This window comes from Saccopteryx bilineata, chromosome 2 (genome assembly GCF_036850765.1).
Source record: "Saccopteryx bilineata isolate mSacBil1 chromosome 2, mSacBil1_pri_phased_curated, whole genome shotgun sequence".
Lineage (NCBI taxonomy): Eukaryota > Metazoa > Chordata > Mammalia > Chiroptera > Emballonuridae > Saccopteryx > Saccopteryx bilineata.
The window spans coordinates 389,125,523-389,152,894 of NC_089491.1; the positions used below are offsets into that span (position 1 = coordinate 389,125,523).

Sequence of the window (27,372 nt, forward strand, 5' to 3'; positions counted from 1 at the left end):
CAATACTCCATGTCATGAAGTTACCACAGTATATTTCAGTGGTTTTCAACCTTTCTACACTGGGGGGGACCCAGTGAAAACAGAAGAATTATTTTGGGACCACTAAGGCAGAAGTCATCCTGGGCATAAGCGAGTTCAACTAAGATCATTGGGTCTAGTCTTTATGCAACGGCTGGGTGGTTAACTCTTCTGTGAACTGGCACGCAATTCCCGAAGGACCGGTCAGGGAGCGGCAGTTGGAAAACACTAATGTATTTACTCAGTCTTCATTTGATGGACATTTTGATCATTTCCATTGTTTTCAACAACCTTGGGTATTGCCAGTCTTTTTCATTTTAGCTGTTCAGGTGGGCGTGTGGTGGTACCTCATTGTGGTTAAAAGCATCAGATTTTTTAAGTCATAACAAACTTGGTCCTGAACTGTAGGTCATCCACTAATGAGATATGTGAATAGGAACAAGATACGTAAAGACTCTGAGATTCAGTTTCTTCAACTACAAAATGAGAGTTACCTTGCCCACTTCCAGAGGTTTATGAAGATTAAATGAATAGTGACAAAGCAGAGAATCTATAATAGCTATTGTGATTATGATGATGATTATTATTACAACCGATATAATTTAGGTCAAGAACTCCCTTATACAGGGTAAGATTTTCCTACATATGAAGACATTATTGGTTCAAATTGTCAAAACATAAACATGTTTTGCCTGACCAGGTGGTGGCGCAGTTGATGGAACATCAGACTGGGAGGCAGAGGACCTAGGTTCAAAACCTCAAGGTTGCCGGCTTGAGTGTGGGCTCATCTGGCTTGAGTGTGGGCTCACCATCTTGAACGCGGGCTGGGTCGCTGGCTTGAGCGTGGGATCATAGACATGACCCCATGGTCGCTGGCTTGAGCCCAAGGTTGCCGGCTTAAGCCCAAGGTCACTGGCTGGAGCAATGGGTCACTTGCTCTGCTGTAACCCCCCCCCCCCCCCCCGTCAAGGCACATACGAGAAAGCAGTCAATGAACAACTAAGGAGACTAAGGAGCCGCAACAAAGGCAGTTGACATGGATTTATGAAGATGAAATTAAGAAGAAGAAATTCATTTACTCCATTGACAACTCTCCAGTGGTTACAGTCTAGGTCCCAGCCCTGTTCTAAGTACAGGGTTTTCCTTCTGGTAACTTGGACACTCCAGGGTGTCAGAGGGAGTCTCTACCATAAACAACAGCCAAACAGGTGAATAAGATTGTTTTCTATAATGACTCATGCACGTGGTGAATGTAACATACTGTGACTGAGAGTGTTGGGGAGCCTACAGCAGATGGGGTGATTAGTGAAGGTCTCTCTTGGGAGTTAACATGTGCCGTGAGACCTCAGTGGTTAAGAAGGATCTAGGCTTGCACAGATCCGAGGATCCAGGTAGAGGTGACTGTGAGTGCAAAGGCTGTGAGACAGGTCTGGGCTGGGTGAGCTGAAGAACAGAAAGAATCCAAGGAAAAGGGTAGAGGGAGGGAAACCACAGGGCTGTGACGTGGAGTGTCTTCCAGATTATTTTACATTTTTAATTTGAGAGCATTATGAAACCTTGAAAACACAATCTGATGTCTATTTTTAGGTGGTTACTTTTATTATTATTATTAAGTGAGAGGAGGGGAGGCAGAGAGACAGACTCCTGCATGTGCTCCAACTGGGATGAGGTGATACTATGCCCATCTGGTGCTGTTGCTCCATTGCCCAACAACTGAGCTATTTTTAGTGCCTGAGGCAGAGGCCAGGAAGCCATCCTCAGCAGCTGGGGCCACCTTGCTTGAACCAATCGAGACATGGCTATGGGAGAGGAAGAGAAAGAGAGAGAGAGAAGAAGGAGGGGAAAGAGTGGAGAAGCAGATGGTTGCCTTTCCTTTATGTCCTGGCCAGGAATCAAACCCGGGACACCCACACACCAGGTGGCACTCCACCACCAAGCCAGCCAACCAGGACCAGTTTTTAGGAGATTACTTTTAATGATGCTATGTATAGAACAAATGGTAGTGGGTAAAGAGTTAAGTAGAAAGACTGGCCCTACTGTTGCAGGTGAGAGGTGGTCGTAGCTTTGATGAGGAGGTATCAAGAGAGACAGGGAGGAGTGGGTGAATGTGAGGCAGATTTTGTGTATAGTCCTTGGGAATCAAGACTCTAGGATAGGGTGAGTGATGATGAGGAAGAATAGAGGAGAAGCAGTTCAGCATCCATATAAATAAGGTTGTTTTTTGATCATTATAGGTTGAATTGTATCCCCTAAAAAAGATACGCTGAAGTCCTCCTTCTTGCACCTGTGAGTGTGACCTTATTTGGAAATAGGATTTTTTTTCAGATGCAGTCCAGTGAGGATGAGGTCATACTGAGTCAGCACAGGCCTTTGTCCACTATGACGGTGGCCAGCGAGGACACGCATGAGTAAGTGGAGAGATGAACGCAGGGGTCAGACAGGAAAGAACTGAGAACGAAGCGTGAGGTGAAGAGGGTTACTTATCTATTTTCAACTCTTTAGGCAGCTTGAGCGTGGTGGGCAGCAGAGGAAGGAGGCAGCGCCCGGGATGGGGACACGGGGTCTGAGGAGGGTGTGGTGGTCAAATCATGAGAGGCTCTAGAAGTTTAAGTGTGAATGAACCCATGGAGGAAGAGAGACAGATGAGCTCTCCGTTGCAGGAAGCAAGTCCTTGAGAAGAAGAAAAGGGATGGATGTCAGGCTAGGACGAGAGCGGGGACACTTTGCTCCCTTGGCAGTGGGGAGCGCGGAGAGGGAGAGGGTGGGGATAGACTCCCTGTAGATGAGAGTTAACTGGGCTGCTGCAGGTGAGAGGTGGTGGGGCCATCTTGCTGCCCCAGCTTCTCCATGGATAGGAGGCAGGGTCATCGGTGGACGAGCAGGAGGGGTTGGAGGTTCCAGGAGCCGGGAGGGGCCGTCAGGACCGTTGGTCAGCAGAAGAGCAAGCATTGCAGAGAAGGAGCGCAGAGTGACCGAAGAGTTGAGGGGCCCTCTGAGCATTTTGGTCATTAATTCTAAGAGACCCTGGGCAACGACAAGGATAACAGCCTGTATATCGTGCTTGACATATTCCAGCCACTGTTCTACACTCTTTACATATTTCCTTTCCGTCACCCTATGAGATAGGATATATTAGATTCCCTACTGTATCGGTGAGTAAGGTGAGAGGCTGAGTAATTCGTCCTCAACCACAGCGCTAGTAAGAGACAGGGCTGAGACTGAATCCAGGGGTCGGTGTGGCTCCAGAGTGTAGATCCCTCCCCACCCAGACTCCCCTGCTTCGGCCTTGGTGGCCAGAGCTGCCACTTATTATTTTGTGTATCTGCTCAGGGTCTTAAACACATTACATCCTCCAATGAGATTATCACAAAACCCTTCTTAAGTAGTAACTGTCTCCTTTTCAAATGAAGATGTCCTAACTGGTCTATGAGGTCTTCCCTCATCTTCCGGGATGTTTGGGGGCAAGGAAAAAGTCGTCCCTCCCCCACAGAGAGCTCCTGTGTCCTTTGCCTCATCTCCCAGGCCTTCTCAGGACTCCTCTTGGCCAGAGTCCTGCTGTCAAAAATGGTGATCACAGTCAGAGACGGAAGCTGGGTAGACTGGGCATCTTTCCAAGGGGATTACAGCCAGTGCATCTGAGGAGAAGCTACGTGGCGCACCGGGGTCCCTGGAAATAGAAATCAACCTCTGCATGGAGGAGGCTGTGCGCATGGGGAGAGCTCTGTCTGGCTGGGGAAGATTTGGCGTTTAGTCACCACCAGCCGTCCACGCCTCCGTGACCTTGGACTGTGTGTGTCTTCCCTCCCCTGCCGCAGTTTCCTCATCTGTAAATATTGAGGCTGGAGCAGTGACCTTGAACACTGCTTCAGTGGTGACATTCTCCAGTTCCCTCTCAGTGGTGCTGGTGGGGGGATGGGCGAGGGTTCAGTCCTCATAAAATCTCTGCAGGTCAATGCCACCCCAAAGCATCCCTCTCTCTCATCCCCTTCGTAAGTAATTAGGATGCACTCGAGCTGCAGTTTCCATACTTTTATTATTGAACCATATAATGCTTTCTTTAAAGTATATAAGTGAGTGTGTGTGTCTCACCCACAAAGCCTGTGTAATACATGAGAGACCACCAAAGAGCCTCCCATTGCAGGGGACGAGGTTGACCCAGTTTGTCCTTGGCCACAGCTGATGACTACTACACAGTACATATTTATTGTTTCATTTATTTGGTTGGTTTCGTTTCAAACACAAAGCACCAGTTTCCTTAAATCCAAATGGACAAGCCTGATGGTTCGGTGGAGGAAGGGACATTGATTGGAATTAAGAGGGGTGGGTTTTGGAAGGACTTTCTGGGAATGTGTCCCAGTGCAGCGGTGATCAGACCGTGTTCTAGGCCCTGCCCTGCACCGGCCTGGCCTCTGATCCTCATTCTCCTGTCTCTGACGGGAACATCTCCTTTCCTAGAGCACAGGGATGGGATGAAAAGCATCCCTTCGAAAGTTGGGGTTTGGTTTCCAAAATGACATGTATGACCTTGAGATAACCTCTACTCGCTCTCTCTGGGTTTACATTTTCTCCTCTGATGAAGGGGGGTGTCGGGCAAGGTGGTTCCCAAGCTATTCTGGCAAAACGGGGTTATTCACCCTGAGCCCTCACCTCTGTGGATACACGGTCTTTGCTAGGTGGGCAGCCCACCCGGTGACACTGTCCAGGTCGGTCCCTGGCTACAGGATGAGCAGAAGGAAGATGCGGGGGTCCGGATTGGCGGGGTCCGGATTGGCAGGGTCCCCCGAAGCACGGCCCACAGTGCTGCTAACTCCGTGGAGTCTGGAGGAGGGAAGCCGCCAGCGCTCGTGAAAGCGAGCCATAGAGTTGTGACAGAGGGGAGCATTCCAAGTCGTTGCTCTCTAGAGATTTTTAAACTAGTAAATAGTCACTGTCAGTGCGATCTGCAATTAGACCTGGCCCGTGCCCAGCGTGCCGTGGTGGAGGGAGCTCGGAGCTGCTGTGTTCACTCAGCAGAATGTGACAGCGTGGAGGAGCGCAGGCCTCCTGGCCCCTGGTCCGCTCCCCGCTGCGGAGATGTGGTGTGAGCTCTGGGGAACGAGGAGGAAGGAGCCGGGAGCTTTCCCAGGAAAACAGCCATCCGGCCGGAGAGCAAAGCCCGAGCTCTCTGCAGCTACTTCTGCTCTGGACTTTGCCCAGCCTGGGGTCAGCTCGGGGCACACACAGAGTTAAGAGTCCCCTGCGTAGGAAGGAGGAAAGACTGGCATTAACGTGAGCTGCAGTTCCCGTTTATTGAGGCTTATGGGTGTGGAGTTGTAGATAAAACGATTCATAACGGGATCTTGTTTAATCCTGACCGTTCTCCTGCCAAGTGGGTCTTAGGATCCGTGATTGATAAATGCTTTGTCATTTACCCAGGAAAAGGGACGCCTCTCACTTACCGGCCTGTGCACTTCTTTTTATAAAATGACATTTACTAGAGGTTTTTTTTTTTTCATATAAAGAAGTACAAAGAAGAAATCAAAGAATGAACCATGATCCCACTCCCTAATTCCAGATAAACTCTGTAAATAGTACAAAAATTAGAAGAACAGACACACACGTTTAGAAAATTCAAACAATAAAAGTCGTGAAACTCAAAGGGGAAATGCCTCTCTCGTCCTTCATTCCAGGAACCTGTCCCCAAAGGAAAGGAAGTTCTAGTAGTTTGTAGGCATTATTATTTCCAGAAAAATTATTGTTTGTATAAACCATCCTGCCTACAGTGAGTTTCTATGTATATTTTTATATGTATGATATTTTCATTCTTATGTATATAAAAGGGATCATACTCTCTACCTGACTTTTTTTCCCCCCAACTTTCTGTTATCTTGGTGGGGAGGGGAGATTTTCCCACATCAGCCCATACAACTCTGCTTCACCCTTTTTAACAGCTGCATAACATACTACCACATGGGTTCGAGTGTACGCACCCCACCCTCCACGGAAAGGGACTGTCACAGTCCATGTTGCCCTGTCTACCCTAGTTCCGGTATGATGGTGACATTGGAGAGCACCTGTGTAGGGCACACTCCTAGCGGTGAGATTCTCAGAAAAGCCCCGCCCTTCAAATAGGCACCGCTACTTTCTTCTCCCGTCACGGCAGTGACAGAGCCTGTGCGTGCCCCTGGCATATTGCCAATCACCGATATCACCAAACCAGTTTGTCTTTTAACAAGGTACTTCATATTTTGATTTGCGTTTCTTTTTTTTTTTTTTTTTTTTTTTTTTGTATTTTTCTGAAGCTGGAAACGGGGAGAGACAGTCAGACAGACTCCCGCATGCGCCCGACCGGGATCCACCCGGCACGCCCACCAGGGGCGACGCTCTGCCCACCAGGGAGCGATGCTCTGCCCCTCCGGGCATCGCTCTGCCGCGACCAGAGCCACTCTAGCGCCTGGGGCAGAGGCCAAGGAGCCATCCCCAGCGCCTGGGCCATCTTTGCTCCAGTGGAGCCTCGGCTGCAGGAGGGGAAGAGAGAGACAGAGAGGAAGGAGAGGGGGAGGGGTGGAGAAGCAAATGGGCACTTCTCCTGTGTGCCCTGGCCGGGAATCGAACCCAGGTCCCCCACATACCAGGCCGAACCCGGGTCCCCCGCATACCACTGAGCAAACCGGCCAGGGCCTGATTTGCGTTTCTTTAATGAAAGTGAACCATATTTTTATCATCTCCATCAGCCTTTAAAATCATTTTTTTTTTTTTTGGAGAGGATGATGATATTTCTTGTGCATTTGTTTAGGTTTTATTACCATTATTATGAGTATTGAAATGACTTGAGCTTTTGTAAACGGAGGGGAAACCCCTCTCTCACACGTATTGGGGTTTCTAACACGTGGTTTGAGCTTGGGGCTTACTCTTCCTTGGAGGAGCTCGGCAGTGCAGTGAGGGCATGGCGGACGCCCAGGGGGTCTGAGCTGCCCAGCCGTTTTGCGGAGACCGGCTCTGTGTCTGTCCGTGGTGTGTGGTGCGTGCTCTGCAGGATGGAAGAGTTGTTCCCCCATCACAGAAGCTCCTTCTGGTGTCATTTCCTCACAATGGTCTACCTTTATTGCCCTATTTGCATACCAGATTCTGCAGGACGATCGTTTTAGGATCACTGAGCAGTATTTCTGTCCATCGAGACACTGTGTTCAGTGTTTAAAAAAAGTGTGGTCTCATTAACCGACCTTTCCTTAATGCATTAGGGGGTTTGTGCTGTTTGAAGATGATAAAGAAACGCGTCTGTGATTTTGGAAATTCTGTACTTCTCCTTCTTGTTTGGCAGAGATGGTCAGGTAGCTTTCTCTTCCCCTCAGTGAGGACTTTGTGGGCTGTTTCGATTTCCGAGGTCTTAAAAACTGGAGACTGTTTATTTCCTTTACGCATCGTTGGAGGGAGGATAATTTAGCAGTGGATAAGACTCTTGGGAAACAGTTACTTAACCAAACACTAGCTAACTAGCTAACTAACGAGTGACCTGCCAATCTGTCACCTATCTATCCATCCAGCACCTAGCTATCTAGACATTATCTATTGATATCTATCATCTGTCTTTTGTGATCACACAAAATAAAAATAAAGACTCATCGAACAGGCAGACACCCCCACCCCCCACCCCTCCAGGACAGGAAGTCAGACACAGAAGCTCCCCCTCCCTAACACCTTCCCTCAGTTGCGTTCCTCTCGCTAACTCCAGGAGGATCTGTTTTCCGGAAACCAGCGCCGGTCATTTTCCTGTCCTTGTGTCGCACGACCTATGCGCGATATGCCTCAATAGTATAGGTTTTGAAACTCTCTCTACAGGATGTCATCCTGTTTTCCTTCAGCTTGTTCCATGGGCTCAACCCTGACGGCGAAGCCTCCGTGCTGATGCCGGGACCTCTGGCTCCGTTCATTTGCGCGTAGGATCCCATTGGATGAATCCATCACTATCGACCACTCTTCTCTTGATTGGGGTGGAGGGCTTTTCCCCAGCTCGTCTCTCTTACAAACTATGTTGCACAGGGACATGCTTGGGCACATTTCATTAGGCACTTACGTGTGGATCCATCTAGGGCACGTATCTCAAGGCGAGATTGCCGGTCGGTCTTTGGACGTATCTGTCTTTAACCGCATTAGCCATTGCCACAGTTCTTTCCAAAGCACCTGTCCGAATTTGCACTCCCATCGGGAGCGTGCAAGAGTTCTTGTTCCTGCTTGTCCACGGTGGTAGTCGCAGGCGCCCTCATTTCTGTCCGTCTCCTGGGTGTGAGACGCTCTCTCCTCCTGGCGTTGATTTGACCTTGCCTGATTACTGGCGACTTTGAACATGTGTGGATTGTCTCTTTGCGTTTTCTCTTCTGCGACTTACCTATTTCACCTCCTCTGCCGATTTTCCTATTGGATTGGTTTACTTTCTTATTAATTTGAAATTACTTATGTGTTCTGGAGATTGATGTGAATATATGCTTGACGGGCTTGACTTGCGGTGTTACGACTGGTGTGTAGCTGTGCTGTGTCACAGTTACACAACTTTCAGCTGTCTCCTCTTCAGTCTGATCCTTGCGATTCTTGTTTAAAGACCTCCTCCCAGTTTCGAGAGCGTTAATATATTTTCCCATATCCTTTTGTAACAGGCTTGAAGTTGATTTTTTTATATTTAAGTCTCCAGTTCTCCTTGAACTGATTTTTGTATTTTTTTTTTCTATTTGTGTGTGTGTGTTTCAAAATTTCTCTACCTTTATTAAGTTAAAAAAGTCTGGGTTTTTTTTTTTTTTCCGAAGAAAGTGTTTCTACAATATTATTCCTTCTTCTCTTTCTTTTCAATGAGTTCTAAAGGAATAGAATTTAAAAAACCATCTCTACTCAAAAATACCAACCAACACTTAAATAGCACTTAGGAGTATTGTTATCAGTGCATTATATATATTGACTCAATCTTCTCAACAGCCTGTGAAATGGGTATGATTGTTGCTTTCCTTTTGCATTTGAGGGAAGAGATGCATGAAGAGGTTTGGATCTTGCCAGCCATGTCCAGATGTGTGTTCTTCGCCAGCACACTCTCCTGCCTCTGCAGAAATACAGTTTTCAAAACTCCTTACAAGGTTGCTTCACTGTCTAGAGGTCCGGTGTTTCATGAACATGGGTTTTATTTTCTTTACTTATTTAAATGACATCTTACTAGAGTATATTTAGATATTGGCCCCTTCTGATATATAGTCTGATACTTGATTATTATTTTTTATGTGAAGATTGAAGTCTTTTATTAGAAAAAAAAAATTTAATTATTGCTTCTGAATGAGCTCCTCTGTCTCTCTTCTGAGAGTGCTCTTTGAAACATTAGTTTCTGGGGTTGTCCTTTCTGTCTCTTCTTTCCTCCTGTTGTTTCTGTCTCTCTGTCATTCCCTCTAAGTACCCAGGACATCTCTCTCATTGGAGTTTTATGCACTCATTTCCTCCAGTATCCACTCTGTTTATATCTACAATTCAGGCAGACTGTCCTGATCTGTTTGTTTCTCAGCCATGGCTGTTGATCTGATGTCACAGATGCAAAATTCTCTTCAATCATATTGAGATGACTATTCAGGTATTACCTCATATTTCTTTTTTCTCCTATTTATTTATTTATTTTAGCAAGAGAGACAGAGACAGAATGAAGGACAGATAGGGACAGATAGGCAGGTAGAGAGAGATATGAAAAACATCAATTCTTCATTGTGGTTCCTTAATTGTTCATTGATTGCTTTCTCATATGTGCCTTGACTGGGGGGCTCCAGGTGAGCCAGTGACCCCTTGCTCAATCCAGCAACCTTGAGCTCAAGCCGGCAACCTTTTGGGCTTAAGCAAGCGACCACGGGGTCACATCTATGATCCCACGTTCAAGCCAGCGACCCCGCATTCATGCTGGTGAGCCCGCGCTCGAGCCAGTGACCTTGAGGTTTCGAACCTGGGTCCTCCGCATCCCAGTCGGACGCTCTATCCACTGCACCACCACCTGGTCAGGCTTTTCTCCTGCTTCTTGCAGCAAGTCTCTTTTGCACAGAAGCCTTCCCCCTCCTGGCCCCAGGCTGCTTCCTCGTCGGAACCAGTAGCGTTGCACAGGTTCAGGAGCCCAGCCTCCGACTTCTCTTTAGCTTGATTCTGTCTCCTGCCTGGGGACAGCTGTCCTCTGACTTCCGGATGATGGTGGCGATGAGAAGACAGCGGCGGAGTTGGAGGTTTGAGAAGTCACCCGCGTGCTGCTCGGCACGTGGAGCTCAGGGGGTGGCCGGCACGCTCCGCCGCCTGAAACCACCCTCGTGGCTGGTCGGGGGCGGTGTGTCTGTTTGGTACGGCGACGCGGGCATGCTCTTGCTACATGACGGGGGGGGGGTGTGTGCTCACGGAGCAGCTGCTTAGTTCTGCCGGGGGCTCTGCGGGACCCGTGGCTGTTTCTCTGGAAAGGCCGGCTGGGCAGTGTGTGCCCTCCTCGGGCTCCCTGCCTCAGTGGCCAGCAGGAGGGCACAAACTTAGGAGAGCAGCTTCCAGACAGAAAATGGCATGGTGCTGGGTGTTATGGCGAAAGGATCCTCTGACACCGGTTGAGATCAGTCATATCATCAATTGATGAGCTCTACGCATCACCACGGCCAAGAAGAAGCATCGACTCTCCTGTCTCCGACCGTCCCCCTGTGTAGGCGTCACGGTCACCAACCCTTCTCCTCACACTGCCCTTGCTCGGGCTCAACCGGCTGTTTCTTTGAAGGGTACAGGAAATGTGCATCATCCCTGAATCCTAGCATGGGCTTTGTATCTAGCGGAGAAGGGACCTGTCGCTAGTTCTCTCTAACACAATATTCATAAATTGTGGTCCCTGGCCCCAGCCGGCTAGCTCACGTGGTGAGAGCACTGTTCTGTTACACCAAGGTTGCAGGTTTGATACCCCGTCAGGACACAGAAGAACCAGCCGGTGGATGCATAAATGAGTGGAACAACCTATCTCTCTCTCTCTCTCTCTCTCTGTTCCTCTCACTCTAAAATCAATAAAAAAATAAAAGTGAGGTGCCTGGTCCTGTGGTCATCATCAGCACCCCCTGGAAACTTGCGAGAAATGCAACTGATCAGGCCTCACCTCTGACTTACTCACTGAGGACTTCTGGGCCGGGACCCAGCAATCTGTGTGCCCTCCGGGTGCGTCTGAGGTGTTCAAGTTCGGGGACCACAGCCTGAACAAAGCTGCACCCGCCACGGGGCCTCCTCCGAGAACGTCCCAAGAGATGATTCTGAAAAGTATAAAGGTTCCCTGGAGCGTGGGGTGCTCAGGACAGCCCCAGGACAGCTTGGTTCTCAGCTTTAGTTTGTATGTGTGTCATGGATTGAACTCAGTGACTTCCAATCCTATGTGACCATCAGTTCTTTATTCTTGTCAAAGACTTTCTGGTCCTGAGCCCTCAGGATAGCTCCCCTTTTCCCAACTCCAAGCCTCAGTACTTAAAACTCAACGCTTCTGAGCTTCAACTTTGAAGTATCTGTTAGTCACCATGGGGACTCTCTGGCTTACTGTTTTCACCGGGGTCTGGCTAAATTAGCCTCAGAGAGGAGTCATGCTTGCATCCGTTCTGACCCTGGGTTGGGATTGCTATGGTGAGACCTGTAGAGAGATTGCTGGCTTGGGCCTCAGTCTTTCCATCAATAAAATGGACATAAATAGTATTAGACAACTTACCGTGCTGTCGAGATTCAACGTTAAGAAAATAGTAGATGTGAAAAGATCTTTGTAGATTGTATCCTGCTACAAAGCATTCATGATTATCATGCGAACAACAACAAAAAAATTAAGCTGTGTTTGCAGAAGCCCTGTGCCTCTGCCTGGCGCATAGTAGGCGAGCAGGCAACGTTCCGTTTCCTTCCAGACAGCATAGCCCAGAGCTCGCGGGCAGGGCTTCGTCCTGAGCGAGGGACCTGGCTTCAGCTGACAGATCAGAATGATTATAAGCCACACAGACACTGTTTTATGTTCCATCTTCCTCGGTATTGATTTGTTTATCGCAAATTTTATTTCTAAGGAGCACAAAAATAAACCAGCCCCAATTCTGCAGGATGTCTCCCAGGGTCTGAATTAATGAGATCCAAATTTATGAGAGTTCTGAATTGTTACTTCCTTACTTCCTTTCATTATTCTTCTATTGTCGGGGGGGGGGGGGCGACCACGTTACAGGGCAAAGGCTCCCCCTCCCCGAGGACTTGGGAGTGCGCCCCTCCCCACAGCCCTGTCCCTCTCTCTTTCATCCCCTGATGAAGATGAATTTCTCCAAAGTGCTCGAGTCTGGCTTCCCGAGCTGTGATATGGCTTGGGATATGGGCAGAAGCCTCTTAGTTCAGCTCCAATAATTCCTTCTATTCTAGGAAATTCTGGGTGGTAGCCCCTGTGTTTTATAGAAAGAGAGGTGGTCCCCATGGAAATGTGTGTGCCCAGAGGAGTGAGGTATTCATTCCGGAGGGGAGGGCCCGAAGGAAGCAGCGATAAAATGTTCATAGTTCCCCATGTGCCAGGGCCGTGGTTCTCAGAGAGGCGGCCCCTGGACCCGACAACATCAGCATCACCAGGCGGCTGGATAGAAAGGCGAAGACTGGAGCCCCATCCCAGAGGCACTGAGTCAGCGACTCTGGGGGCGGAGCCAGCCGTCTGGTGTGACTGATGTGCCCGCCTGGCTCTTCTGGTGCATGCTCAGGCGGCTGGGAGCTTTATACAGTAGGCGGTTCCAGGCGCATGCGAGGGTCCCAGCAAACGGTCACTGAGCCCACGTGGATCAACGGAACGTCGGTGGTTTGTCCGTGGGCTCTAGGTCCACCGTTCTTCCCCAGGGAACATCGGAGTCACCTGGAGAGAGCTTCTTCAGAATACGCTTCCCTGAGCCCGGGCCCTGACCCACTGCCCACCGAGTCAGAAGCCCTGGAGTGGTATCTGGACAGCTGTGGGGTTTCTTTTGTTTGTTAGTTTATTGATTGATTTTATTAGGGTGACACTGGTTAACATAATTATACAGGTTTTAGTTGCTCAATTCTACAACACATCTCTGTACACGGGATTGTCTGCTCACCCCCCACCCCAAGTCAAGTCTCCATCCATCACCGTGTATCCCGCCCCTCCCCCCTCCTCCCTCCCCCCCCCCCCACCGTCACCATACTGTGGCCTGTGTCCATGAGGGTTTCTTTCGTCCTTTTTTTTTTTTGTATTTTTCTGAAGCTGGAAACGGGGAGAGACAGTCAGACAGACTCCCGCATGCGCCGGATTGGGATCCACCCGGCACGCCCACCAGGGGGCGACGCTCTGCCCACCAGGGGGCGATGTTCTGCCCCTCCGGGACATCGCTCTGCCGCGACCAGAGCCACTCTAGCACCTGGGACAGAGGCCAAGGAGCCATCCCCAGCGCCTGGGCCATCTTTGCTCCAATGGAGCCTTGGCTGCAGGAGGGGAAGAGAGAGACAGAGAGGAAGGGGGGGGGGTGGAGAAGCAGATGGGCGCTTCTCCTATGTGCCCTGGCCGGGAATCGAACCCGGGTCCCCCGCATGCCAGGCCGACGCTCTACCGCTGAGCCAACCGGCCAGGGCCTGTCTTTTTTTTTTTTTTTTGCTCTATCCTGTTCTACCTCCCTCACCCAACCTAGACAGCTGTGTTTTTAAAAGCACCCAGAAGATTCTGACCTACACCCAGGTTTGAGATCTAATAATGCACAGGGTACCCCCCTCCCCGAGGAAAAAAACATGATTTAGAATGCCTTTGCACTTACCACATGTTATTCCATTAGAAATTTATTTTCCCTATTTGTATTACAAAAATCCCATACTCACAATAGGAGGGAAAGCGCTCGGGAGCCAGAGCCGCGCGGGAGGGAGACTGGGAGGGAGACCGGGAGGGAGACCGGGAGGGAGACCGGGAGGGAGACTGGGAGGGAGACCGGGAGGGAGACTGGGAGGACCAGTGCTCCAGCTGCACGGAGACTCGCCAGCCTCTCTCGGGCTGCCTTTCAATCGGGGTCTGTTTGTTTCCTTTTTTAATGCACTGGTGTGAAGTTTTTTACAGCCTGGTGACTATGTTTAACAGTATTCCCTGTCTGCTTTTTAACTTAACGTCCCATCTCAGGTGGCTCTGCACATTTGTTACACATGTCCGTACAGTTTTCAATACGCTCTTGTGGCAACATGACAAAATCATGGCTTGTCTCCATTTCCGTGTGTATATACCCAGTGAAGCTCCTACGGACTTCTTTCCTTCTTTCTTTCTTTCTTTTCTTCTTTCCTTCCTTCCTTCCTTCCTTCCTTCCTTCCTTCCTTCCTTCCTTCCAACAGAGACAGAGAGGGACAGATAGGGACAGACAGATAGGAAGGGAGAGAGATGAGAAGCATCAGTTCTTCATTGCAGCTCCTTAGTTGTTCATTGATTGCTTTCTCATATGTGCCTTGACTGGGGGGCAACAGCGGAACAAGTGACCCCTTGCTCAAGCCAGCGACCTTGGGCTCAAGCTGGTGAGCCTTGCTCACCGCTCAAGCTGGCAACCTCGGGGTCTCAAACCTGGGTCTTCCGCATCCCAGTCCGACGCTCTATCCACTGCGCCGCCGCCTGGTCAGGTGACGTCTTTCTTTTCTTGAGCACGTCTGTTGCAGGTCTGTGGCAGTATCCTGTGGAGAATGTCAGAGGCAGAGCCTTGCCTTTCTCCCTCTCTGAATTCCTCCCTCCAGGGGCTCTAACCGCTCCACCCTTTTCCCCACGCTGTGCTGCAGGTAGACTGATGCGTCAGGCCGCCGACCTATGAGATCTTACCGCGGAAAGCCAAGACAGGAGAGCGCAGGGCTATTTTCGCCAGTGTTTTATGACCTCCATTCTTGTCGTCAGCTGCAGCTGATGTGGGGCTGCCCTACAGGAGGTGGATTCATAAACATACACGTGTGTTGAGCGGTCCCAGGCAGACCCCTGCCTCTGTGCTCGGGAAAGAAAGAAAACAGATTAATCAGGCAAGAAAAAGAAAGAAGGAAGCCGGGGCAGAGGAAAGGAATGGTGGGACAAACAGACTGATGTTCCGATGGGCTCGGTCAGAAATGGCAAAATCAAGGCACATGTCACCTTCTCCACCCTCTGCTTTCAGCGTCACCTTCCCAGAACGTTCTCCTTTATTACACAGTTCACTATATATATATATAAACATATATACTATATATAAACAAACAAATCCATATATATGTATATATACATTGTTGCACAGTAATAAACAATATATCTAAATATATTTATATTTATGATATATATTACTATATAAATATTTATATGATGAAATATTTTATATATACTTTATATTTCTAAAACATATATTATATTTTATATATACACTTATAAAATTATATATGTATTTTTTTTTCCTTGACTGCTTCTGCCTCCTGACGCGGCAGCCGATTTGAAGTGACGTTGGGCAGTGTTGTGGGCGGAGCTGGGGCTGCCCTGTGTGTCTCCGTGTGGTGTCGTGGCCGTGCCAGGTAATTCTGCCCCATCTTCTTGCAGGACATTATGGGAAGGATGCTTACCGAAGCGGAGGACCCGATCTCCATAACTTCATCTCCTCCGGCTTTGTCACATTAGGAAGAGGACACACGAAGGGTACAGTGGAAACCATTTTTTACTAAAAATGCAGAGGTTGCCTAGGGAACCCCTCCCCCACCCCATCTGACATGCGCAGATGGCGTGGAGGCCAGAAGCTTGTCCCGGACAGGAATCAGTGGGGCTCCATGGCCGCTTGCTTGTTCTGGTGACATGCATGGCTCCAACAGGAGTGGCCGGGAGGTCACCAGTGTGACTTTAGAGGGCAGTCATAGACTTCCAAGAGACATCTGTCCTCCTCCTCCCGTGGTGTGGAGCAGGACACAGTGGCCGATGGCTCTCTGTGGGAGGGGGGCCACAGGCCAGCGTGGTGATAACACTGCCAGTCGGTGTGGCAGCATTTGCAAAGTGTTTGTCTTCTTGGCTATTGTTCCTTTTTCTTTTTTTTTAAGACACATTTTATAAACTGATGTCAATGTTCTGTACTGTGGGTTTCGAAGCCAGCATGCATGCCAAGAGTTTCAGTGTCCTAAGTGTGTCTCCATCAACCCTCTGTGTTCTGGACACAAAGAGAGAGGTGATGCTCTAGACGCCACGCCGCAAGATGGAAGCTCCTCTAGCACTTCTGCTGAGCTGCTTGCTGACCTGGCGACAGCTCGCAGAGCACCTGTGCGGGGGGCCTGGGACCCTCGGTTCCGGCCTTGGTTTAAACCGAGTCCTGCTAGAGTTGTGAGCATTCTGTCATGTCAAGAGTAACTGGCTCTCTACCCTCTCTGATTACTTCCCTAACACCTGTGTACTGTTGCGGAACAACTGTGAATTCTGTTGTCAGGGGGGTAGACTCCCTTGTCTTCCTCCAAAACATGTGTCTGTTCTCAGTGTGCGTGAATGAGGAACTTCGCAACGTCTTCCTACATCCCATCACCTACTTTTTAAATTCTCTTTGTGACGTTTGTTCATCCTGTAGAGGAAAAAAAAAAAAAATCTGTATCTGTGTATGTATTTCCTGTTGTGTCTATTTGTGTCTAAATAAAGTTTCCTGAGGACACAGGTGGCATTTGTGGCTACTCAGAGTTACAGATCACGCTGGGACCAGCTGGTTCCAGAAGGGGACATGGACCACACCGCTAACCAGTCAGAGACACAGTCCTAGTCGTACCCACACCCACTCAAGCCTGGGTGGGCCTGTCCCCATGTCATTGACTTTGGGATAAATCTCTATCACTGTGAAACAAATCACTCTAAAATGCAGCATTTAAAAATAATAATAATAATAATAATAAAGGTTTGTTATCTCACAGCTTCTGCAGTTGGGGGACTCGGGCGCCTCTGGCTTGGGGTCCCCCATGAGGCTCCAGTCCAGGTGTCAGCGGGGGCTGTGTCATCGGAGGGCTTGGCTGGGGCTGGGGCACCTGCTTCTCAGATGGTCTCACACACGGTGCTGGCTGTTGACAGAGGGTCTCCGTGTCTCCCTGTGGTGGTCTCTCTCTGACTTCTTGAGTGTCCTCACAATATGGTGGCTGGGCTTCCTCAAAGGGGAAGATCCAGGAAAGAGAAAAGCAGAAGCCACATGACTTTGATGACCAAGCCTACTGGTTACACACCATCGTCTTCACAACATGCTCTCAGTTACCCAAGCCAGCCCCATTCCGAATGGGGGGAGACTACACCGGGCTGGGAATACCAGGTGCCAGGGGATCACTGAGGGCCATTTTGGGGGCTGGCTACCGTGGTCCTACAACCAAAAGAGCAGAGCTGTGAATTTGGAACTTTCAGAAGACCACAACTACTCTTTCTAAGGGTTCTGAACTTCAGGGGTTTCCCACCCTCACCCCTACTACCCTTGTGGGGGGTCCACCCTGAAATACCAGTTTAATCAATAGAACTGGTATTGTGTTTTATCTATCGATTGATTAATTGATCAACCATTAAATACACATATACATACATATATATAGTTATATATATAGTTATACATATATATATATTATATATAGTTATACGTTCTGGTTCACACATTCAACAAATATTTTGTGAGACTTGCTATGCGCTAAGCAGTATTCAGAGATAAACAAAATAACATCTGTTCTTGTGGAGCTTCTATTCCATTGGGGGAGAGAGACAGAGTAAGCTGTTGATGGCAAGGACAGGGAGGGGGGTTCTGAGGCAGGAGGCCACTCTTGTCAGGGAAGGGAGTCACTGAGCAGAGACCTGCCTCCCAGACAGAGACAGGAGGACAGCCCAGAGGCGGAAGCTATCTCTCGGTGTCCAGAAGAGGTGGCAGGCTAGTGTGAGTGTGGCCGGATTGGAGAGGCCGGGCGTAGAAGGAGGTGGGGTCAGAGCGACAGGGGAGCCAGACCATGCTCTTATCAGGCTGCGGGCATCAGCCTCTCTCACATGAACTGGACCTCCGTCAGAGCTACAGAAAGGCCCTTCTCTATCCCTGCCTGTCCTTCGGGTCACTATCACATGGGGCATCCGGGAGGCCTGCCCCCGCTCGTGTGCGGAGGGCTTTGCTGAGCTGCTGCTTGTTCCCTCTCCCGTCCCAACTTGTTGGGTGGCCTGGCCCAGCCCCCCTGTGCACGCATGGCCCCTCCTGCCCGTGTCCAGCACCGTTACCGGACATTCCTCTCCTGACCCAGCCCCCCTGTGCACGCATGGCCCCTCCTGCCCGTGTCCGGCACCGTTACCGGACATTCTTCTCCTGACCCAGCCCCCCTGTGCATGCATGGCCCCTCCTGCCCGTGTCCGGCACCGTTACCGGACATTCTTCTCCTGACCCAGCCCCCCTGTGTACGCATGGCCCCTCCTGCCCGTGTCCAGCACCGTTACCGGACATTCTTCTCCTGACCCAGCCCCCCTGTGCATGCATGGCCCCTCCTGCCCGTGTCCGGCACCGTTACCGGACATTCTTCTCCTGACCCAGCCCCCCTGTGTACGCATGGCCCCTCCTGCCCGTGTCCAGCACCGTTACCGGACATTCTTCTCCTGACCCAGCCCCCCTGTGTACGCATGGCCCCTCCTGCCCGTGTCCAGCACCGTTACCGGACATTCTTCTCCTGACCCAGCCCCCCTGTGCATGCATGGCCCCTCCTGCCCGTGTCCGGCACCGTTACCGGACATTCTTCTCCTGACCCAGCCCCCCTGTGTACGCATGGCCCCTCCTGCCCGTGTCCAGCACCGTTACCGGACATTCTTCTCCATTCCCTTCTACCCAGAGGCCTCTGAACCTCCTGTTTCCAGGAATGTACCTCGTACGTATTTTCCCATTTAGATAATAACTGAAGTTTCATGGGCAAAGAGACCAAGGGGGGCGACAGGGGGCCGAAGGGGTGGCTCTGGAAATGAGAGTTCCCTTCTCATATCTGGTCCTTTAGTCCCCGCACAGCCTCAGTCTCCAGGAAAAGGCCAAGCTCCACCCTCCCTTTCTTCAGAGCAAACCACGTCCGTCCGACTCTGTGTGGTGCCTACAAGCAAACCAACCCATGTCGGTGCCCCAAGGGGAGGGGCCGCTCAGAGGTCCCTGCACGGCACCATCCCCCACCGTGGGTTTATTTTCTCCCATTCCGTTTTTTCTGTCCTTATCTTTTGTTTCAACGACAGGTACTGCCTTTTTCTGGTTTCCTCCTCCTTTATTTATATATTTTTTTCTTCCTACATTTGCCTAAGGCCTGCTGGTGGCAGGTGTGGCCATTTTGTAGACCTGCTGCACCTCGCAGAACTGATAGGGAAGCCAACACTCGCTTTAGAAGACAATAACACCACTGCCCCGCAGACCCACGGCACTGAATTTAACGCGCGTTTTTAAGGAGACTGTGATTGATCTACGAACCGGGCGTGGACGGTCCCTGCTCTGCACGGCGTCAGTAGCCCTCATTGGACGCTTGGGGGACACCAGTCTCTCGTGACACTCACTGGCCCCACAGGCATCGTGGAGGTAGATGCGTATCCCAGCCTCAGGGAGGGGTCTTCCGACTTCAGAGAGCTCTTGCCACCCCCATCTTACAGATGAAAACCTGAAACTTGAGCGGTTGAGTTAACTTGCCCAGGTCACCATCGACCGGTCAGTCCTGTTCCGTTCCGAGTCCCAGCCTGTTCCCCTGTCTCCGGCCTGTGCACAGCGGGAGGGGCTGCGGAGTGCGTGGGCTCCTTGCCCCCCGGCTGCCTGCACCTGCCCAGTCTGCTCTGTGGGTTTGGTGGGAACCACTGACGGCGAGCACTGAGGAATCCAGGGCAGTGTTTATTCGGGGTGCACATTTTGCAGGACAGGAAGTGACAAGAAGGAGATGGGCCAGGAAGTAGGCCAGGGGTCCGGAACCTTTTTGGCTGAGAGAGCCATGAACGCCACATATTTTAAAATGTAATTCCGTGGGAGCCATACAACGACCTGTGTATGTTAAGCATTATCCAATAAAAATTTGGTGTTGTCCCGGAGGACAGCTGTGATTGGCTCCAGCCACCTGCAACCGTGAACATGAGCGGTAGGAAATGAATGGATTGTAATACATGAGAATGTTTTGTATTTTTAACGTTATTAATTTTTTTTATTAAAGATTTGTCCATGAGCCAGATGCAGCCATCAAAAGAGCCACATCTGGCTCGCGAGCCATAGGTTCCTGACCCCAGAAGTAGGGCATTCACACCCTGTGAGCAGGGTCTGCTCCTTTAAGAAGGAAGTTCACGCCCCTCGAATAATTTTTCAGGGGTCTGTCGACGCCTCGGGAGACCCTATCTTATTTCGGCAGTTTGGTTGAAATCTCGTGGGCAGGTTTTCTTTTTCCCTTGAGTCTGATAGGAAGAACCAACAGACTGTCTCCAGAAACCCCCTACACGTCAATAACAGTGATTCCAGGGATCCTCACCCTGGCGTCCCGGGCCACCCTGGGCCTCAGTCCTTACGGGGGGGCGGGGCAGTGACACCAAAGGTGCAGGCGCTCCCTGCCACTGTCTTCTGAGCTGGGGCAGTTGCAGAGGGACTGTGACACACTGGTTTCTGCTGCCCCTCTCCTGACACTTTGCCCTGTTCCACTAGGTCCTCTACACCAGTGGTCCCCAACCTTTTCTAGGCCACGGACTGGTTTAATGTCAGAAAATATTTTCACAGACCGGCCTTTAGGGTGGGACGGATAAATGTATCCTGTGACCGAGACAAGCGTCAAGAGTGAGTCTTAGACGGATGTAATACAGGGAATCTGGTCATTTTTTAAAAATAAAACATCGTTCAGACTTAAATATAAATAAAATGGAAATAATGTAAGTTATTTATTCTTTCTCTGCAGACTGGTACTGGTCTGTGGCCCGGGGGTTGGGGGTCACTGCTTTATACCATTCCAGAGCGAACCTGAGGGCTGTGTGTATGTGTATGAGAGAAGGAGAGGGAGAGGGAAAGGGAGAGGGAGAGGGAGAGGGAGAGGGAGAGGGAGAATGGGGAGAGGAGGGAGAGGGAGAGGAGGGAGAGGAGGGAGAAGAGGGAGAGGGACCCTAAAGCCTTCACTAAAAAGCAGGAGCTCTAAAGCGATGGCCCCTCCGGGGAGGCAGACACGATGGCCCGAGCCGCCTTTCACTTCACATAAGCATGCTGGCGGGGTGCCTGCTCTGGGCCAGACGCCATTCTAGGCACCCAGGCTACAGCCAGCAGTAAGAGATAGTAGAAATCAAGAGAGAAAGAAGGGAATGAATGCAGTGTGTCAAGATGGAGACTGGAACTATGGAGCAAAATGCGGCAGGGAAAGGGAGGAGTTGCAGTGTGTACAAAGAGTTATCCTGAAGATTTCAGAACAAGGTGACGTTTGAGCAATGCCGAAGGAGGTAGAGGAGAGTGACCTGGGTCTCTGGGGACGGTGTCTCGGGCCAAGGGAGCAGGGAGGCGTTGCTCACCCGGCTTCCCCGTGAGGCTGGGACAGACAGAGCCACGTGTGAGCCGTTGGGGTTCAGGTCAGAGAGCGGCGGGGGATTCACAGAGGGCCTGTGGGGCCCTTGAAGGACGTGGTTTCCACTCTGGGACAGTGGAGTGCAGAGTGGCTGTCGCCTGAGGCATTAGGAAGACGGCAGGCCTTGGGAAGGACAGGTTTTGGTAGAGGCGGAGGGTGAGGTGAAGCCACTCGGGCTTCGTGGTTCGCTGTAGATGCTTATGAATAATCCATGTGGAAATGTCACGTTCAGGGGAGATGTCCTGGCTGGGCATGTCAGCCCAGGAGTTTCCAGTCCATGAAGCCAGGAGACTGGACAAAATCAGCTAGCGAGTGTCACTTTGTCGGTGAGCAGAGGCTCGAGAGAGAAGGAAGCCACTGGACACCTGAGGAGATGGACAGCGACCTTCGGAGGAGACTGGTTGAGTATGGGCCGCCAGTAAGCAAACACATCACAGCAGTGTGGTGTCCTGGACATCGAGTGGGAAAACCAACAAGTGTTTCCGAGGGAGACAGGAGTCTGTAGGCTGCGGAGAGGTCGGTGAGATGGATGAAGCCTCGCCGTGGCCAGGGGGTGTAGCAGGGGGGTCCCTGGCAGCCCTGGCCAGAGCGGTTTCGGGGTGGTGATAACACATCTGTCCGGCTGGGGGCCAGAGAGAACGGGTGACGTTGGAGGTGATACTGCCACATGATCCGGGCTCACTGAGTGGCGGGAGGGGGAAGGTGCACCATGCTGACCTCTCTGTCGTGGGATAGCTTTGGAATGTTTTATAATAAAAAATATAGAAGATTGTTGAAATAAGACAATGGAAGAAGAGGAGGAGACTGCAGATATAGATTTTAGAGTTTTCGTGCAAAGGGGAGTGGAGGAGGAGGGTAGTGGCTGGAAAGGGGTACAGGGTAGGAAGAGGGGTGTGGGTGGGTTGCTTGGTCGGTTTGTTGTTGAGACGAGAGAAGCCGCAGTGTGTTTGTCTGTACAGGAAGGATCCGGGAGGGGAGGGAGAGTTGACAGTGCGTGTGCGGAGGGAAGTTTAGAACTGCTGTTCTTGATCACGAGGAGCGGGCGGGGGAGAGCCTCTCCCACCCAGGAGGAGGGCTGGCCACAGAGTCACAGACGGAAGACAGGGACTGTACGACCACAGGTGTGTGCAGGCTGCTCCTCGGTGGCCTTGGAAGCAAGTTGATCAGCGGTGAATGAGGGTTAAGGGTGACCCGCCATCCCAGCTGGCCCAGGACCGTTGGTTGCAGTGTTAACGCAGGGATGCCTCTGTCCTCAGTCTGGTCAATGGGAATCGTGAAGATGTCTGAGGAGATTCACAGCCTGGTTTTCACCCGTCTCTAGAGCTTTGAGCAGATTCTTCTGCAGCCTCCAGGGACTTCTCTGACATTACCTGGCGGACGGGGAGAAGCCCAAAGACAGGAAGTTGCTGCCCTGTGGGGATTATCCTGGACCCCAAGGAAAGGTCCTGAACAGAATGTCTTCATTTTCTCTAAGTGACGCTGCCTGGCGGGGACCAGGCTGGGTGTGGCCAATCCCAGCGCCAGCCAGACTCTCTCGCTGGGGCAGGAGGCAGAAAGTAGGGAGGGACACCAATGCTGCAGATGTGGGGGTGGGGGCATCGGAGCAGGTGCTGAGACCACAGCTGGACAGGCGACCGTCCTGACGCCACTTTAGAGGGCTTAGCAACAGGGGAGCTGCAAAGATGGCAGCCGACTGCTCACACCCCCGAGTCTGGGAGGAAGAGCAGCGGCCCAGAGGGAGGGGCTGGAAAGATTTCAGGGGGTGGTCCCAAGACCCCCACTTCCTGAGAAGAGAATGAAGCAGAGACGGGCTCTCACATTCAGCAGATGTGCAGGTATCAGCCAGTGAGGGGTCTGGGTCAGTGGCTAACAGGGAAGAAAGGAGCAGGGCAAGGGAAAGCCAGGCCCAGAACCTTTGGGTCCACGTGGGAGTTTGCAGCCATTAGAGGGGAAGAGGTGGGGGGCTTTGGGTGATGACAGGGCTTTGGGAGTGAGTGGCTGCAGGATGGGGAAAGGTCACCCGGCTGTGGTCAGGGGCCTGTTTCGGCTTCGTCAGGCTCCACGTGGGCTGTGACGTCCCAGCCAGCACTGTGTGTCTTAGTGTCCTCCCTCAGTCCTCTCTCAAGCCCCACCGCTGGTTGGTCCAAACCCCGTGCCCCCCCTCCGCCTGGACTTAGGCTCATCCTTCCCACCGGCCTGTTTGTCTGAGTATCGTCATGGGTTTGAAATGAGGCCTTCTCCTCTAGGAAGGAAGGAAAGAATGAGTCATAGGCTCCTGCAGAACCGTAAGCTGCCACCCCACACCAGGGTTTGAGCACCAGCCTTCCGATCGTCCTGTGGAGGTAGCAAGGGGACCTCGGAGCCATTGGGCTAAAGATACCCAGCTTACACATGTTCACGTTCTGGAGGGTCAGAGGAGTGAGTGAGCTTTACTCAACCCAGGTGTTCAAAGGCTGGACTCCAGATGAAGTGCAGAACTCAGAGGCATCTGATCTCCATAGCAACAGTGAGCTGGGAAGCAGGAGAGAGGGAAGGCTGAGCCTGGCTTCTTTGTGATTGGCCCTCTGAGGAGCCATAGCACCTGGGACCATCCCTTCCCATCCCTCTCCATAGGCCAGGGGAGGGCAGGGAGGAGTGGGAAGAACTCCTGGTTCTGGGCTGAGGGCAGCAAAGGAATGAGCTGTCAACTGGCTCTGACCTGCCTCTGTGGAACAGCTCCCTTAGTTGACTCGGCCTGCTTGCTCCTGACCAACGGCTGAATGTGGAGAACGAGGCCTGGACTTGGAGTGTTCAGATTTGCTCCATGGTATTTCTCACGCTCCAGGCCCATCCCACACTGGCTGTTTGTCCCTGAGCCCTGCACTCAGGAAAATATGTGGCATCGTGGGGATTACATAGTTTGTTAGAATCAAGTCAACCTCACAAGGTGACTGACTGGTTAAAACGGATTGCATCAGAAGCAAACATGGGTCTGCCTGAATGTGGAATTCAGTGCTTACCCAGTGGGTCCACTTCTCCATGTAACGGCTGTTCAAACGGAATAAAAGAAAATAGGGCAAAAAATAACCCAGGGCAATACCTTTGAGAGTTTTCAATATTGGGTACATAGGTATGTTTGCAGTCTCAGCCATTTTGCTTAGAGGCAGAAAACCCCTTCCCACATCGGCCGTCCTGAGAGGAACTCCCATGAGCCTGGATGCAGAGAAGCGTGCTCTGTTAGTTCCGGCAGCAGTTAAACCTTGCGCTGGCTCTGAGGAGCATGGAGCTCTGAGCCCGCTTCCCGAGCCCCCAAGACTCCACCTCTAAGGGAGGACACCCAGCTTGCCCTTGGGAGGCCCCCTCAGGGCGCTGAAGTATACAGTTGGTCCTCCAGTTTTCCACACCCCTCTTTGGCCCACCTTATTCTAACGGCAGGGCCTGGTTGGAATGGCAGGTCGACTGGCAATGTGGTATATCTAACCCGTCACCCAACTCTCGCTACCTGGGTAAATGGCAGCACAGAGCAACATTCCCATCTGGCAGGACATTTGCTGAGTGCTGGACCCTATGTGTCCCTGTTTAATGCTAGCTTGTGGGACGGCCGCCACTGGTCCGTGTTGGGTGCTGGCCCCACCCCCTGGGACAGTCCCCTGGGCCGGTGTGAGGAGAGTAGAGACAGTACAGGGCAGAGAAGTGGGGTCAGGACGCACTGTGCATCTCCTTGCTTTGGGAAGTTTCAGCTCTTACCCAGAGGGTATGTGGATGCTCTCAAAAGAGGAGTAACCCAGGTCCGGATAGACCTCCCATAGAGCAACGCGGTGGGGGGAGAGGTGTTGTAGGTCCCCGGAGATCAGGGAGACCTCACCCACTCCCCAGTGCTGCCAGCCTGACTCTCCTTTCTGGCCGAGGCAGGAGGGGGAGACGCCCAGGACACCTTCCGCTCCCTGGGTCCTGGCGGGCTGTAAATCCTCCTCGGGAGCCGTAGACACCGAGTTCTGTCTTCCAGAGGCTGGCCTATCCGGCCAGCGGTCTGGCAGCTCGGACCTGTGCTCTTCTTGCCTTCAGTTGCCTTCTAGTGCCACCGCTAAGCTTTCTCTCGCCATGACCCATAGCTCAGGGTGGCCCAGGGACACGTTGGTGGCCAGTTGAGTCTCTTCCCGGCATTGTTCTTGGCACTGACCAATCATCCGAGTTGGGAATCTCCCCTAACCACTCGCCAGGCCTTGGTACTGGCTCCCTCGTTCTCAGCCGCTCCCTGCCAAGAGCCCCGGAAACCCCGATAGCTGAACTACGGGGCCGTCAGGTCCCCGGAAAGGGGGCGGGACTGCCGCCTCCCTGCCAACCGGAGTCTGAGACCAGGAGAAGACAGTCTCTCCGTCAGCGTGGCCAGGATTTCATGGTGACCTGGAAGTGGGACAGGATGCTGATGTGGTCCGCTTCTTGGGACCCCACTCTCTGGAACATAACCGTGTACTCCTGAGGGTCTCTGCTTTATGCAGATTATGTATGTGGCAGGATAGATAAACCCGGGTCCTCCCTGCCTGGAATCACGGCCTTGGTCTCCATCTTACTCCCCCCCAAACAGAGAGGTTAACGTCCCCCATTAGATGATTGTAGGAGAAGAACAGTGAGAAGGGGGTCATTGGCTTCGGGCATGCTCATTCACTCCTGGCTCGGTGTGCCACTTGCTAGCTGTGTGGCCTTGGCCGGCCTCCATGACATTTATCTATAAAATAAGGTAGCGGCAGCACCTCCTTCACAGGCCTAGTGTAGAATTGCATGAGATAACGCATGCACCAGAGGCCTAAGCACTCAAGCAGTGGTAGCTCTTTACAGAATTCACAGCTGCACTGGGGCAGCAGCAATAGACATCCCCCCGGGAACCACTGAGACCTGAAGACTCTTGGGCCCCACCCTGAACCTACTGACTCAGAATCTGAACTTTAACAAGATCCTCGGGTGACTTGTGTGCACACTAAAGTTTGAGAGACACGGCCATCAAAGAAAATTTTGCTTGAAGTGTGTGGTTCCCCGATGGTCTTCAAGTCATTTCCATTTCTAGGATTTATTTGCCGTGATGTCTTGCTTGATATGCAGCAGAGGAGGGAGGGGATAACTGAAGGAGGAACACAGAGCACTGAGGGCTGAGGCAGGCCGACCTTCGAGGACTGCAGCGGCCTCTCCCTGTTGTCAGAATCACGGATTTCTGTCTGTTTCAATAAAACTTAGGGATTAGTCCAGCGAAGACGAGTCAGACAGTGCCCGTCTTCCAGAAGCTGCACCTGCCAAGTCAGTGGGGAGAACCACGCAGTCGATAGAGGTAGCAGTGAGGGGCTTCAAGGAAGAAAACGTTGCCTCTGAATGGTGGGGTCCTAGCTGGCCTCTGGCAGGAGACAAGGTGTGAGGTGGTCATAGTCAGCAGGAAGGCTGTGACAAGCCAGGAGTGCGCACGATGGCATGTCAGAAGGGGTCCCTCCTGAACGAAGGTGTGGGAGCGGAAATGGCAGTGTGGCAGGGACATAAAATGCCTGGGGGGGGGTGGGAAAGTGAGGAGGCCATAGGACACCTGGAGTGGGCAGCGGGGGAATGGAACCGGAAAGGTGAGTTGGGTGGCAATGGCCTGAACCCTCCCGAGCACACCGTAGCGGCTGAATTCAAAATCCTACTTGATCATCACCTTTCTCCTCTTCTGCTTTTATGAATAAAATGGAGAAGCAGGGCAAACACACTTGAAAAGCTGGTCTGTGTACGAATGAGGCTGAGTGGATGGCAGAAACGGACGTAGCACCCTGAGGAGCGCCCGGGGGTCTGTCTCCCCACCACAGGGTCCTCCCTTGCATGAATCATGGACGCAGTCTGCACAGCAGAATGGGGAAGTCCAAT

At 51.5% G+C, this 27,372-nt stretch overlaps 1 protein-coding gene across 1 annotated transcript in view; it reads left to right on the forward strand.

Annotated features, from left to right (window-relative positions):
- SHISA6 (shisa family member 6) overlaps nucleotides 1-27,372 on the forward strand; it is a 254,219-nt gene that overhangs the window by 100,991 nt on the left and 125,856 nt on the right. Inside the window, exon 3 of the mRNA XM_066264275.1 lies at nucleotides 15,545-15,640. Coding sequence (XP_066120372.1) covers nucleotides 15,545-15,640 — 96 coding nt within the window. The remainder of the gene's footprint in view (nucleotides 1-15,544; nucleotides 15,641-27,372) is intronic.